This window comes from Candoia aspera, chromosome 2 (genome assembly GCF_035149785.1).
Source record: "Candoia aspera isolate rCanAsp1 chromosome 2, rCanAsp1.hap2, whole genome shotgun sequence".
Classification (NCBI taxonomy): domain Eukaryota; kingdom Metazoa; phylum Chordata; class Lepidosauria; order Squamata; family Boidae; genus Candoia; species Candoia aspera.
In genome coordinates this window covers 61,142,523-61,157,033 of record NC_086154.1, presented here as the reverse complement: position 1 = coordinate 61,157,033, position 14,511 = coordinate 61,142,523, and the positions used below count along the sequence as shown (strand labels likewise).

Here is a 14,511-nt window from a genome sequence, read left to right as displayed (position 1 = left end):
CTGTACAAACATGTATTCTTTATTGAAGAAGTAAAAACATTTCTCTGATCAGTCCAGAGAGACTTTTTTCTATCATCCTTGTTATTGCTTTTCATTCTGCTTTCCTCCACTAATCTATATTGAAGCTTGATGTGTTCCCCTGCCCAACTAATTCACCTTCTAAAATTGACTTGCATCTGCTATTTTTTCCATTGCAGAAGCTCAATTCAGCAACTTCCTTATTGATGGGTCCACTTCTTCCTTTTGGCATGATAGGTGAGATTTATTGGAGTATGCTTTAGTGAAGATTTGTGTGTGCAGATTTTATACCCTAAAGCCTCAGAATAACTAGGACATAATCTGCTTCTCAAGAATAAAGACACAAAGATGGCAGATGTTCTTCAGAGACCTGAACTATTCAGTTGTAGTAATACTGCAAACAACTTCAGTAGTATATTCAATCTCATGGTAATGGAGGAGCAGCTGATAGTCAAATAACATTTAGTTTTATTTTCACTTCCTATATTAATCCAAGTACAGTTAATTTATAGTGCTTCCTCCTGCCATCTCATCTTTTGGGAGCTGAAAGAAATAAACAAATAGGGATTGTTACCTGTTTGAAACCAGCTGTTATAGGCTAATCCATACAAGAACTGCTGAAATAGAGACCTTGTGGAAAGAAATAGCAGAGCTATTAGGTGTCTGTAAAAGAAAACTACTGCACATCACAACTCAAAACAGGTTCCTTGAGTTAAAAAAACTAAATAGATACATTTTGCTTTTGACATCTCCAAGTCAAAAACAAAACAACAAAACAAAACAAAAACAAAAATGAATTTGTAAACTTCTAGGGAAGTTTAAAAAACAATGAAATAGCAATTTCAAATAATTCCACTAATATTTCTGTAACAGATTCTGAGATCTATCCCAGACTGATTCCCTTTTTTGTTACATCTAAGCTTCTGCAACTTATCAACTGCAAAAACAAAACAAAACAGACTCACCATGCAGCTGCTGAGGTCCACCAAGCCAGGTTCAAGAAATCTGCCATGGTTGGCTAAATATAAAGGAACAAAGGAAACATGCTTTTAAACGGAACTGGCAAGCTTTAAACTACTGGCAAGTGAATATAGTACTTGGGAAACCCAAGCTGAGTGTACTGCTGTTTCTCATGTGTTAATGGTCTAAATATAAATCCCGCTGCCTACCGCAAGTTTGAATTCCCTTGAGTGATCAAAATGGCCAATCCTAGTAGATGGGTGCTCATTTCAAGGAGACAACTACAGAACCCAACTGGTATCCATGGGGTACCATCAGAGCTGCCCTTTCCTAACTACTATCAGTGTTTCATCATTTACACATTCACATTTGTGGATTCTGCCCCTCAAATGATGCTAGATGGTTTGGTGTATCTCTTCTGCAGCGTATCTCTTTGCCACCTGTCCTATTTAGATTCTTGCAGGGTTGTCAAATGCTTAACTAGCAAGCCTGTAGATAATAGTGCTATTTCAGCTATCAACAATGTTACTACCTGTTTTAATGGTGGCCAGTCTTGAAGGGCACCACTGATTATCAGGATGACACTTGAGGTAATACCACACTGTCTGTGTCCAGAAGGGCACTGTTGTGAAGCAGCATAAATCTCTCTTTAAAACAATAATTATATAGAAGAATAGAGGAGCAGTAGCAACAAGATCACTTGTGAACGGTCTCATACAATCAAAATCAATAGCAAAATTTACTATTGCCAAAAGAAAGCTGGTCCTTCTGCCTAAAAAATGTGGGCCAGGCAGTTTGGTTTGATCTACTAAGCTAATAAGTCTATCGAAAAAGATAGGTTAGTCTGGCAGCATTTGTTTGTGACAACTGTCCTTCTTTTAACACAGAGGGGAGGTGATAAGGTTAGTCTGGCAGCATTTGTTTGTGACAACTGTCCTTCTTTTAACACAGAGGGGAGGTAGCCTGCATTGCCAGTTGATTTTGGTTTTCTGGAAAGGCTTTGTCATTCACAGGGATTTTAGAGGTCTCCCTCTCTCAACTTATAATATCCTCCTCTGTCAAATGGAGTGGCTTCCAATTTCTATTTTGGGGGTTCTTTGCCTTCTTTACACCTTATTCTTCCCCTTTCATTGGCTACTTTGTAACTTTAATTACTTGCTATTCAGTGATGTGAAACATATTTACACCTGTAAACACAATGCTTCAACCAGGTAAGATCTCATAACTTGGGAATTATGACTCACCACATAGACCCCACGTGGTGCACTTCCTGTGTTGCTTGGAGCTTCTGGCGCACAGACAGATTGAAAGTCATATGATTCTTTCTGTGTGAAGAATGAATTGTTGTAGAGAGCAGACATCAAGTGGGCATCCACTTCACTGAAGAACTTTCCGACCTGAATATGAAACAGAAGAACATTCATCAATAGTATCTACATCATGTTGTTGTTATTTGTAAGAATGCTATCAGACATCAATTTTCATATGTAAATATGAGAAAGCAATAAGCAGTGAATGAACTGCACTAAATAAACAGGCAACTGTATTAGAATATTGAAAACTGTAAGTTTGGTAATCAGATAAATATCACTGTGAAATGAAGCAAGTATGCTTAATTTTTTTAAAGAAAAAGAAAAACTCACCTGCAACTTGTAGTCTTCTTGGTTGGAGATCACCAGAAATCCACCATCATCAATAAGCACACAAAGCAGATCCTGCAACATGGGAAGAGGGAGTGGGCAGCTGCAATGACATGGAGTGTTGCTGCTACAGGTAGTCCTCGAGTTACGACCATTCGTTCAGCGTTCAAAGTTACAATGGCGCTGAATGAAGGGACTTACGACTGGTTCTCAAACTTCTGGCCATTGCGGTGCCCTTGTGGTCACGTGAACAAAATTTGAGCTCTTGGCAACCAGCTCACACTTACAAATGGTTGCAGCATCCTGCAGTCACATGATTGCCATTTGTGACCTTCCCTGCAGGCTTCCCACAAGCAAAGTCAATGGGGAAGTCAGCAGTGAAGGTCACAAGTTGATCGGGTAAGTCTCCCCCAGTCTTTCTTCACTTGCATGCATCATGCCCTCCTTCCCCCCTTTGTGCACACGCACCCTGCGCCCTCTATACATTTTCAGGTCCATAAACTCAAGGTTTCTTCTTCCAACCCTTTTAAATCAAGGGGTACATGGCACAGCACTTGGTGGCCTTGAAGCTGAGCAATCATTTCTGAATGGTTACATCATTGCCATCTCTGGCCTGGGAATCACCAGTTCCTGTCCTACTGGAATCCGTATATAGACCATCTCAGTGCACCAGCAAGTCTATTCATGGAAGTAATTTTTTAAAGATATATATTAAAAATCTATGTGATAGAGACAGAAAGTGCAAATCAATCCCTTATTATGTTATTTTCCTAAGGTTTCAATAAAATGTGGTTCCAAATAATTATTGTTAGCACCTGTTGCCAACCACTGACACTTGGGAACATATGTTTGCTTGCTTCAGTTTACTTTTCTGTGTATTGTGATTTAATCAGAAGAATGCTAGTGTGATTCAGAAGTGTGCAACTTGTTCTGACTTCCTTGGTGCCATACATTAGTGAAGTAAGGGGATAAATAGTGTGATCAAAATACGACAATCCGTGCAGCTGAAACCTAACCCTAGTGATGGTGCAGAAAGATTTTCAAATCTAACTATTTCAAATGCCAAGCAATTCACTTTGAGTTTGAAACAGTTACTTTAAGCTGAAAACAGGCTGGATTGATCATCAAAAATTGTTCTGTTTTGGGTTCAAACCATTCAATTTAAAGATTGAAACACTTCCAGAATGATCGAAGCAGCCCATTTCAAATGCGGAACAGCTGTTTTCAACTCAAAACAATGTTTTGAGGTTAAGATGGAACATTTCAAGTTTGAAATGTTTTGCACATCCCTACCGGTCATATATACACACCTGCACTACTATCTCTCACATACCTTTAAACCTACATTTAAAATAAATTGTTCCCAAACCACATTTAAAATCCATTTGATTTCCTCTTCTAATCCATCAAAAAAATTAATGGTTCCCCAATATAACTTTAAAGTTGAAGGATTCCCCCCACTCCTTTCCTATAATCCACCTTTAAAATAAATGGTTCTCTCCTCCCTCCTTTCATTTATTTTTATTGGTTAGCTGGCTGGCTGGCTGGCTGAATGATGGCTGAGTTCTTCTACGGTGAAAGCAAGAGTGTTTGTTGTACAAGGCACAAGTTCAGGAAGAAGTATGTTTGAGAGCAGGAAGAAAGAAGGTTATACGTCTCAGAGGCTGCCAAAGGAATAAGTTACAATGGGGAACATTTTTAAAAGGCAGGCTAATGGTGGGGGCATGAAGTCTGGAAGCTCTGCAAAGCATAGCCGGGCATAAGATTTGCACACTCTATTCTAGTTGATGATTGGTTTTAAATTGGTGAATCAACTGGTGCTTATTGAGGCAGGGGTGGGTAAATGTGGGCAGACAGCACTGCCATTACCCTCTAGGTCAGTGTTTCTCCACCTTGGCAACTAAGATGTATGGACCTCAACTCCCAGAATTCCCCAGCCAGCATGGCTGGCTGGGGAATTCTGGGAGTTGAAGTCCACACATCTTAAAGTTGCTAAGGTTGAGAAACACTGCTCTAGGTTTTGCAGACATCCGTCACTGCCTGCCCTTCTCCAGAAGAGTATTCTCTTGATATCAGATGGGCTCTGATCCTCTTAGTTTTCCATAAAGCCATCAAGGCCTGATTGTTCTCAGTAGGACTTTGGGGTCTGAGTGGTTGCTGTTGTCTCTCTGGGTGTGTATGTGCGTGTGATTGTGGATATGGGTTCCCAGTGTTCCTTGGCACTGGGACATTTTCTTGCTATACTGTAAAGCTTCTGTTTTCAATTATTACTATTTTGGAGGAATAGAAGCCTTTCAGAGCCAGACATGATTGCAGCACCACAGAAGCCTAGCGAACAAACAAACAAACAAACAAACAAACAAGCAAGCTTATTACAAGGTTACAGATGGCCTTTTTACTGAGCAAAGGCAACATCCTTCCTGCAACAGGAGAAATAACTCACTGAATGCACAATCCAAATCACAAACTCTTACACTGCCAATTTGAAAAAAAAAAAGAATCTCGGGTACAACTTGCGATGTTTGGATGTTGGCATTAGTTGCTCTAGGCAGCAGGTAGATTAGTAGCTTACTTCTTGGGGGGGCGGGTGGAGGCATTGTCCTTCATATCATAATGTACTGTTACTTTTGCAGTCCTACTCAGTATTTCCAAAAAACCAACTTTAAATGGCTTACTTTCTGAACTTTAAAAATCAAGTGGATTTTTAAATAGTCTCCTGGGTCAGAAGGATCCATCCGGTTGTGTTGCACCTATTTACCTTGTCATTAGTATCACAGTCCATCTCACAGCTTGTGGAGAGGTCACACTGCAAACAAACAAAAGAAGGCAATGAAATCAAGGGCATTCTAGACAAATCTTAGAATTGGTTTATTTAAATCCAGATTGTCTACAAATCTTTCAGAATCAGTGTCTAACAGTTCTACAGGCTGATAAGAACTGTAAGAAAGGAAAGAGTTCCAAGAGAATTTCAGTGGTTATTCATATTCTATAACAGCAATGATGTACTAAGATAGCTAGATAGCTAGGTAGATAGATATAAGGCATATTTCAACACTATTCAGAAACGTAAACTTTTTCAGGTTGCGTTTGCCACTTTTAAGCTGTGATTTGCTACATAAAACACACCTTACAAGTGTTGAAAGATCTTTACTGGTTCTAGTTAATGTGTGCCAAAATCCAGTTTTTGTCTGACTTTAAATGAAGACATTTGAAAGACTTCTTTGTTCCATATGAATCTGGGAAAAGAGATAATAGTATGAAGTAGGATAACACGTTCTGCCTTCCAAGAATAATAAGATGGAAGAGAGAAATTGACAAGTCCAAGATAACTCTCATGCTGCAGTGATTCAAGAACTCTGAGGGCTTAGCATGGAATTCTCAGTACCTTCAACATTCTGTGATAGAATGCATTGTACTTTCTATAGGTAAAGGTAAAGGTTTCCCTTGACGTAAAGTCCAGTCGTGTCCGACTCTAGGGGGCGGTGCTCATCTCCGTTTCAAAGCCTTGGAGCCGGCGTTGTCCATAGGACCCGTCCGTGGTCATGTGGCCGGCATGACTGCACGGAACGCTGTTACCTTCCCGCCGAAGCGGTACCAATTAATCTACTCACATTTGCATGTGAGTGCAAATTCAACATTCTGTGATAGAATGCATTGTACTTTCTACAGAAGTGGAATATTCAGATCTGAAGTAGGCAAAGGTGCCCCAAGTCTGGCATGGGCATTCTCTGTGTACCCACTGACAGCTGCTTAAAGGAGCCATGCTTCTCCTGGGCTCATACGATAGTCACGTAGGCTCAGGAAAATATGAGCTGTAGTCAAGGGAGCATTAAGGAGTTGAGGACCAGAAAAAGACACAGCTCCTTTAAGGAGCTGCCAACAGGTTGCTCATGCCAGACCTGAAACTTTGGATCTTAATACACTACACCTCTAAAGGTGTGAAAAACATTCCATCACATAATGTTCTGATCCTCAAATTCACTGTTTCAATTTTGGAACAGGATGTATGTCAGAATGAATGAATTGTTGTCATCTAGGTTGCTGTGAGTGCCTATGAAAATAGGAATCCATTGATTGGTGATACTTGCATGTGACTAAATTTGAGAAATAAATAAATAAATAAATAAATAAATAAATAAATAAATAAATAAATAAATGCATGCATGCATGCATGCATGCATGCATGCATGCATGCATGCATGCTCCAGTGAAAGCTGATAATGGAAGAACCAGGGATAAATTTGGGGGAAAAGTGCAAAATTCTGATCAAATGCAAACTGCAGGAAAAGGTTAGTCTTTTAGGTGACATGAATGGCTGAGTATAAACAAGACAAAAGAGTACAGAAAAAGTGATCGTGCCATTTGGAGACTCACAAATGAATGAGAATACTGACACTTTGGTGAGTATCTGTTTAGAAAAAGGTCTGTTTCAGATATGTGGTTTATGTGTAAGACCATTCATACATACACATGGCAAACAAATATAAATCTAAAAGCATGATTTGACATTGGCTTGCTTATGGAGTGCCTGTACAACTTGTTTAACTTGTGTGAAGTCAGCATCTGTGCTTTCATGAATGCTATTATTGTTCCCTTATAGAAAGAGATAGATAACAAGACCAAATGCAAAAACTAAGATTCTGAGAAGGCGTTCAGTGGGATTCCAGTTGAAAGGATATGGCAAGTGACAAGGCAAAATTTGGGAAGCATACTGTAGTTTTATGTGTAGCAGAATGTGCATGGACCAATTTGTACTCTTCAGCAGGTCACTGAGAAATGCATGAATGTGAGCAGGAAAGTAAATTGTATTTCTATTGATTTAGAGGAAGCATGTGAGAAAGTGAATATTCTGAATTATGGAATATTATTGTAGTGGGGAGCACCTGACCTTTAAGGAAGCAGCCAACCTTATGTGCAAGAGGTAGTCACCTGACCCGAGGCCAATAAAGGAAAAGAAGAGGGCTCTCTTAGGAAGAGTTTGGGGTCTTGTGGAGAGAGTTGGCTGGAGTCCTGGATGAGGGGATGACTTCAGGCAAGATTGAAAACTGAGTGGTTTAGTTCTAGTTAGAATTGCATCAGGCGTATCTTTTTAAACTGTGTGTTGTATGGGGAACCTTATCTTCTTTTTGGCATCTTTAATAATGTTGATTTTTGTTTAAACCATGGTGTTGACCGTTTGCCTACTAGCACCTGCTTCAGCTTGGCTGAGCTATTAACTCCCCAAAGTTTTTGGTTGGTTTCCCTTTCTGTAGTTAGCCAGACCCGGGGTGGAGTGAGGATTTTCCCTTCAACTGTTCTTCTGTTTTGTGATGCTTTGTGTTTTTGTATTGTTCTTTCTTTTAAAATGTTTTTAACAATTGTAAACCATCCAGAGTTTCTGGGAGTTGAGTGGCATATAAATTTAATAAATTATTCATTTTTAATCATGGTTTCTCAGGGGGCTGGTGTGTACTTCTTCAGGATCAGAGACAAAGAACAAATAGCAAAAGATATGAACAAATGGAGGATGAAAGGGCTGCATGTCTCCAGAGTGACAACAAAAGCCACAGAATGAGGGCACAAGAAGAGACGCAGGAGGAAAGGGAAGATCAACTTAGGAATATGTGGCAAACAGTAATTATTGTGAGAGTTCCTCAACACGACAATACCTGCCTTTGATGACAAGACCTCAACAGAGAAAGAGCAAGGGAAAATGCATGACTCGCATGGCACAGTATTTCTGCGGATGTTGGTGCAATGGCCAAAGTCTGCCCTCACTGTCGTGCCTGCCTGTTCCCTGGAGAAACTCCCAATTTCTGCTCATGAAGGGAAAGGTTAGGATAGGCAATTTGCAACCTCTACCTAACGAACTCCTCAATTTATACAATAATGATGAAACTATTGCAAATGAGTTCAGGAAGAACATCAGACAATACTCCAAATGATGTCCTTTGGTGCCAAAGTAGTCCTTCCAACAAGGAGCAGATGGAATCCTTCTGTGATTATTCAAGGGCATATCCATCATTACAATGGACATTTAATGCCTAGACCCCAACCAGCAAGCCAAATTCCTTCAGATTTACTTCATGGATCCTCAAGACAGTGTGGAATTGAGAATGGGTATACTCCACAATAACAGAATTCAACCTGAGATTGTTGAATTATTGGAGAAACTACTATGACAATGAAACCCGTACACGGCATCCCTTCAGCTTGCAAAATAACAAATTCAAGACATGCCAGAAGTGTTTATTGTCATTGATCCTGACCAGAGACCAGAATTTGAACATGAGAGAAGATTTAATGCACAAATTGCCAACGAAGTCACCGTCATTATACCAAACAACACCAAACCTGAAGCAAGATCATGCCACATTATGTTGAAAGAATGAGGAGTTGGTTTGCAAATAATTTTAGAGTCCTATCGCTCCTATGACAGCTTTCAATACTTATTTTTCTTTTCACTTGGAGACAATGGCTGGCATCATCAGCTCCAAACGATGAACAACAAGAGACTAATGACAATATGTTACTTTGTGTATCAAATAATGGACCATGAGAATGAGTTTGATAACCTTCTCAGAGGAGGAAGTCTATTCCAACAATACTTGGTTGACATGGCTGCTAAGATTGAAAGCAAGAGGCTGAGTTACATCCAAATTAATGAAGCAATTTTGAGATCAACAACATACAGCGACCTGACTGATGCAGTTAATTATGATGATTTTAGAAACATTGGAAGGCCCAGCATTTTCTCTTCAACATTTGTTGGTGGGCTGAGATATATGACGGAATGATGTCAAGACACCATGATGTAAATACAGAAGTATAGCAATGCTTCATTTTTCATTATGATGACATGCAATCCAAACTGGCCAGAAATCTGACAGCATCTTTTTTTGAATCAGCAGTCAGATGACTTGGCTGGATGTAATCACAAGAGGATTCAATTGCTAGTGTATTTAATTGCAAGAGTATTTAATCACAAGAGTATTTATTCACAACTTAATCCAGATTCAATTGCAGGGGTATTCAGCTTGAAGAGAAAGTTGTTCATGAAGCACCTCATTGGAACACATGGTCTCTTTGGTAGGTGTATTGCTTATATGCTAAGTGTGGAATACCAAAAGCAGGGTCTGCCTCGTTTGCAGTTCCTGATACAGTCATGCTTTGCTCTCACTATACATAAAGTGCAAGGACAAACCATGGAGAATGTGCTGATTTGTCTGGAGAAACCAGTATTCCAGCACGGTCAGCTATACGTTGCTTTAAGCTGGGGAAAATAGAGCAAGTAAATGAATTTGATTGAATATTTATAAAGATGGGAAAATGGATAGAGAAATTTATTATTATTGGCTTACAATTTCTTACTCCCTTTCTACACTATAAATAACATTGCTTACCCTAAAAGGGAAGAACATGGATATATTTATTTATTTATCGAATTTTTATCACCGCCCATCTCCCCCAACAGACTTATTGAATTAGTCTCATCTTAGGAACATAAGAAACGTAGTTAATATTCATATATTCATATATATGAATATTAAGTATGTTTCGTATGATCCTAAGCTGAGACTAATTCAATAAAATACTTTTTTCATGTTTCCTAATCCCCTAAAGTGAATGATTAAAAAAGAGTTGGTTGTCAGCTTAATTATTTTGGAAGTGTAGGATGGGTGAATGACAGTTATATAATTTAGGATCATCCCACTAGTGTGCTGTTTGGTTTAATATCCATTAGTCTGTTAATGCAGTTTTACAAAATTCATTAAGTTTTAAATGAGTGAATACACTTTTGTTTTATATACCAAAAACTTGTAAATTTATCACACTATGAAGAATTATGGATTTATCAACATGGGGGCTGGAAAAAACAAACTATTTTTCACTGTTGGAATGACACAGTAATCCCACATTTACTATCTTGAATAATTAATGCATATTTGCTTTCTTTTTATGAATTGATTCTCTAGCAATATAATGAAAAGATTGATTAATATTGTACACAGTAAGTGTTTAATGATGTGTTTAAAATTAAGCTGAATGATTTTTTGTATGTATTATTAATTATTTACTTATTAGCAAGATTTATAAGGCCACCCAACTCAAACAGTATGGCCGTGGGTAGCATTCAGCATAAAAATCAAACAATAAATAACCCCTCTCAAACCATATGACATTAAAACATATACAATATACAAATATAAAATACAAAATATAAAAGAGCAACCAAGCAACGTAACTTATTAGGTTGTAACATGTAACATAATATGTTTTTGTTGTTTCCTTTTTTTCCTTTTATTGCCTAATATATTTTTATTTTCTTTCCTTTTTTTGCTTTTCCTTTTATTGTATATTAAAGCAATATTTATTTATTTATTTGTTTATTTTAAAAACAGAAAATTCCATAGCTTCAATCACATTCTTTTCAAATATCAAGATCCTAGTATCACTCCTAGGAACACACACACATATGTTTTCATTACTTACTCGTCGTGTTTTCTGCTGATCCGTTTGATTGCTAGCAAGGACTTTAAATTTTTGTGTCCAGGCCTCCAAGTCAAGTTTTACTCCAACCACTGGGGGGAACAGAATTTGTTTTGTTTTTTTATTTGAAGATAGAAACTTTGATTTGAGGAATATGAATGCAAGGACATTTGTGGGAGGATAATTTGCTGTTCCTTTCTCCTGCAGCTTCTTGAGTTCCCCTGAAATGTCTCTTTGGAAGATCAAGACAACTTCTTAAATACATGAGGAATGGGGGTGGTCACTGGGAAACAGGGAAAATCCCCCAGATCAGCTGCAGGGACCGCAGGCAAGAATCCAACCTAATTTCTCCCATAAAACACAAGTTCTGATTTCTCTATCTACACAATTTTTATATTTTTCTCAGATATAACCCACATGTATATAGTATTTGTGCCCACTCAAAAGCAACAAATGAGCAACCTAGTGACAATGTGACTTTCAAAACATTGATATTATTGAGTTTTAAAATCAGTTTGTACATTTAAATAATCATATGCCTTAGATCAAGAATCCATTTATTGAGCCACATGGACTTTGTCTCTAGGCTATCTTGAAAATCTCTTCTGTTATTCTTACATAGGATAATTCTGTAAGAACATGAAGAGTTACACTCTAATGATTATAGCCCAATGGGGTTTGTTCACATAACTTTCCAACATAATTGCACTGATGCTCACAGGCCCACAACTAGGGTCTGTGTCACCTGGGGCAAACATGGATTCCATGCCCATTTTGGTGCCCTCCCAGCATGGCGCCTGGGGCACGTGCCCTGCTTGCCCCCTCCAGTTGTGGCCTTGGTCGCTCAAGTCTCAGAGGAGGTGGAATGTACGTCTAGAGAAATATGGAATGGTTACAGAGTCCAGGAAGCCTATGATGAACTAAGGCAGATTAAGAGATCAGGACAGAAGAACTCTGGGACAAAATTATAGACAAACACTGCAACACTCTTACCTGCTGGCTTCAGATGCCTTTCTCCTAAGTTGAGTTCTACAGCTGTGCTAACCAGGATCCCAACTGCACTGCTGTCCAGGTCTGATCCTCTGTAGTTGGCTATTTAGAGAGAAGAGGAAAAAGGATATGACATTTTCTGGTGGATAACACTGACAGCAGGACTGCTACAGGAAACTCTCTGGGCTAGATGAAACAATCTGATAATGCTCTATTTTTATGGTTTCATGAAAAGCTGTCTTCCTGCCAATGGTTACTTCCCAATTCACCTTGACAACAAAATGAAAGGCTGCCTCTTCCATCCTGCTATCTAGTAATTAAGGTCTTAAGCTATGCCCATTGCTCCTGGGCAACCAATGTGAATGGTAATCCTGTCTGTCTGTCTATCTATCTAACATCTAACTTGCCCAATTCTAACAGACTCTGGCAACAAATAACATGACAAAAATTAAATATGCACCATAAAATATAAACAGACCAGACCAAAGTAATTTATTTCCTATGATATCCTATGACTGAGTGCCCCATCCCTACGCAGCATAGATTTGCATATCAGAGGTCCCTAATAAAGTATAGGAAGAGTGTCCCTATAGGGAAGTGTTTCTTAACCTTAGCAACTTTCGGATATGTGGACTTCAAGGCGCAGAATTCCCAAGCCAGCATGCAAGCCAGCTATGACCAAGAGTTTGTTGCTATCTCTTGGAGCTTCATACTTGTAAAGACTATACAACTGAAAATATAGCAAAACTGCCCAGAGATGCTACTTACGATCTCGGTAAGGTGGCTTGAAGATGTAGCCTTTATTATCTAGGCTCCTCCGATAAAAGCTGGCATTGAAGGGCTCCCGGTCTTCTTCCCAATCTTCTGCAGCTCTTTCATAGAAATCACACCCATAGAATGTTACCAATTTCATTTTTCACGGACGTAGGTCCCCAAATCAAGTATATTCATAAAAGTTAGCATGTAATCTAGATTTTTTAAAGAGGCAGTCTGCTCTTGAGACTGCAAAAATCCAGATGTTCATCAAACACGTTTCCTATAAATTTTTCAATATGTAATCAAACAGATGTTTAATCCATGAGATTATAAAATGGCAATAGAGACAGGTCTTAATGTCATTTGATGAAGATTACAGTATTGCCTTTTAAAAATTAGAACTGAGTTATATTATTTGTTTCAGAAGATTGCAGAAATCCACTAGAGTAAATCCTACCAACTTTTTTTTACTTGGGCCATAAAATAATATTCATTTTGCATAGAGCTGAGTGCTTGACAAATCTATTATTTTTGTTTTTCCAAGAATATGAAATATCAGGATATTTATGTAGTTCCTAGAAGGCTGCACTTGGTTTGGGGAGTGTCAAGTAATATTACTGTCTGCCACTTAGGCATTCAAGGCAATGTCTAAAATCACAAAGAATAGATTAAAAAAACGTGGTTAAACCTAACAATTGTTTTGCACGTGAAGAGCGTCTTTCCTTTGAACCCATGCAAAATTTAGCTATATTAAATAACTGAATTTAACTATTGCAAATCAGTAAGAATACTCCTCTGAAGATGGTAGTTAGCCATGCAAATTGTTTTCCCCTGCAGGATATGAGTTGCAGTAATCCCATCATTTAGGACAGTTCTTCAATATCATATCACATTCAGATGTCCTTGAGGTTTTTTTTAAGACACCCACTCTCAACATTCTTGTAGAAACAAAAAAGGCTTGTTCACATCTTTAAAAGACATACAGAGGAAATAAAAATGCCTGGCCTCATTAGATACCAAAGATCAGAGTTAGGAAACTTTTTTCACTGCTGTCTTTCTTCAGTGGTAATCAGCCTGGGGCTGCTGCTGGTGAATGGGGCCACCGATTTTCTCTCCCCTTTGGCCTACTCAGAAGAATCTGGGAAGAGGCTTTGGCTATCAGGCAGTCACAAGATAGACCGTACATGTAATTCTATTATGATTTCCAAGGGACCAGCTTGGATTGCACAGACCAAAGAAAAGAAAGTTGATTAATCTATTTATCTGTATACAGATGCTTATGGATCACAGTGCCATAATGACAACAACAACTTACTTGTTAGGGAAAACACGGGTGATGCCACCATCTGTGGCAACAAATACAGCTAGGAGGCTATATCTGCAGTAAGACAGAAATAAAAGAAGTTAGAATTTAGGGATAAGGTAGCTCCAAATGTCCCTCCTTCCTGACATATCATTGTAATAAGATTACATGTTAGTAAATTAGTCTGTCTTTTCTCTTTCTTTCTTTCTCTGCAAGAGATCACCAGATATCGCTCTAGAAACTTTAACATATGAGCAGTCATTATAATGATCGTATATTTAGTGGGTTTCCAATGTGCAGAGTCTTGGCTCATACACAGCACAAAACCTTCCCAACAGTCATTCAACTGTACCTATTCCTATTCCTATGTATAGA

At 38.5% G+C, this 14,511-nt stretch overlaps 1 protein-coding gene across 1 annotated transcript in view; it reads right to left on the bottom strand.

Moving 5' to 3' along the window:
• The window catches only part of CACNA2D2 (calcium voltage-gated channel auxiliary subunit alpha2delta 2), a 675,105-nt gene that overhangs the window by 7,057 nt on the left and 653,537 nt on the right, over positions 1–14,511 (bottom strand). Inside the window, exons 27-35 of the mRNA XM_063291953.1 lie at positions 14,149–14,211; positions 12,846–12,949; positions 12,081–12,179; positions 11,091–11,179; positions 5,377–5,424; positions 2,622–2,693; positions 2,223–2,375; positions 984–1,036; positions 593–648 (exon numbers count right to left, since the gene is read on the bottom strand). Of these exons, the coding sequence (XP_063148023.1) occupies positions 593–648; positions 984–1,036; positions 2,223–2,375; positions 2,622–2,693; positions 5,377–5,424; positions 11,091–11,179; positions 12,081–12,179; positions 12,846–12,949; positions 14,149–14,211 (737 nt within the window). The remainder of the gene's footprint in view (positions 1–592; positions 649–983; positions 1,037–2,222; positions 2,376–2,621; positions 2,694–5,376; positions 5,425–11,090; positions 11,180–12,080; positions 12,180–12,845; positions 12,950–14,148; positions 14,212–14,511) is intronic.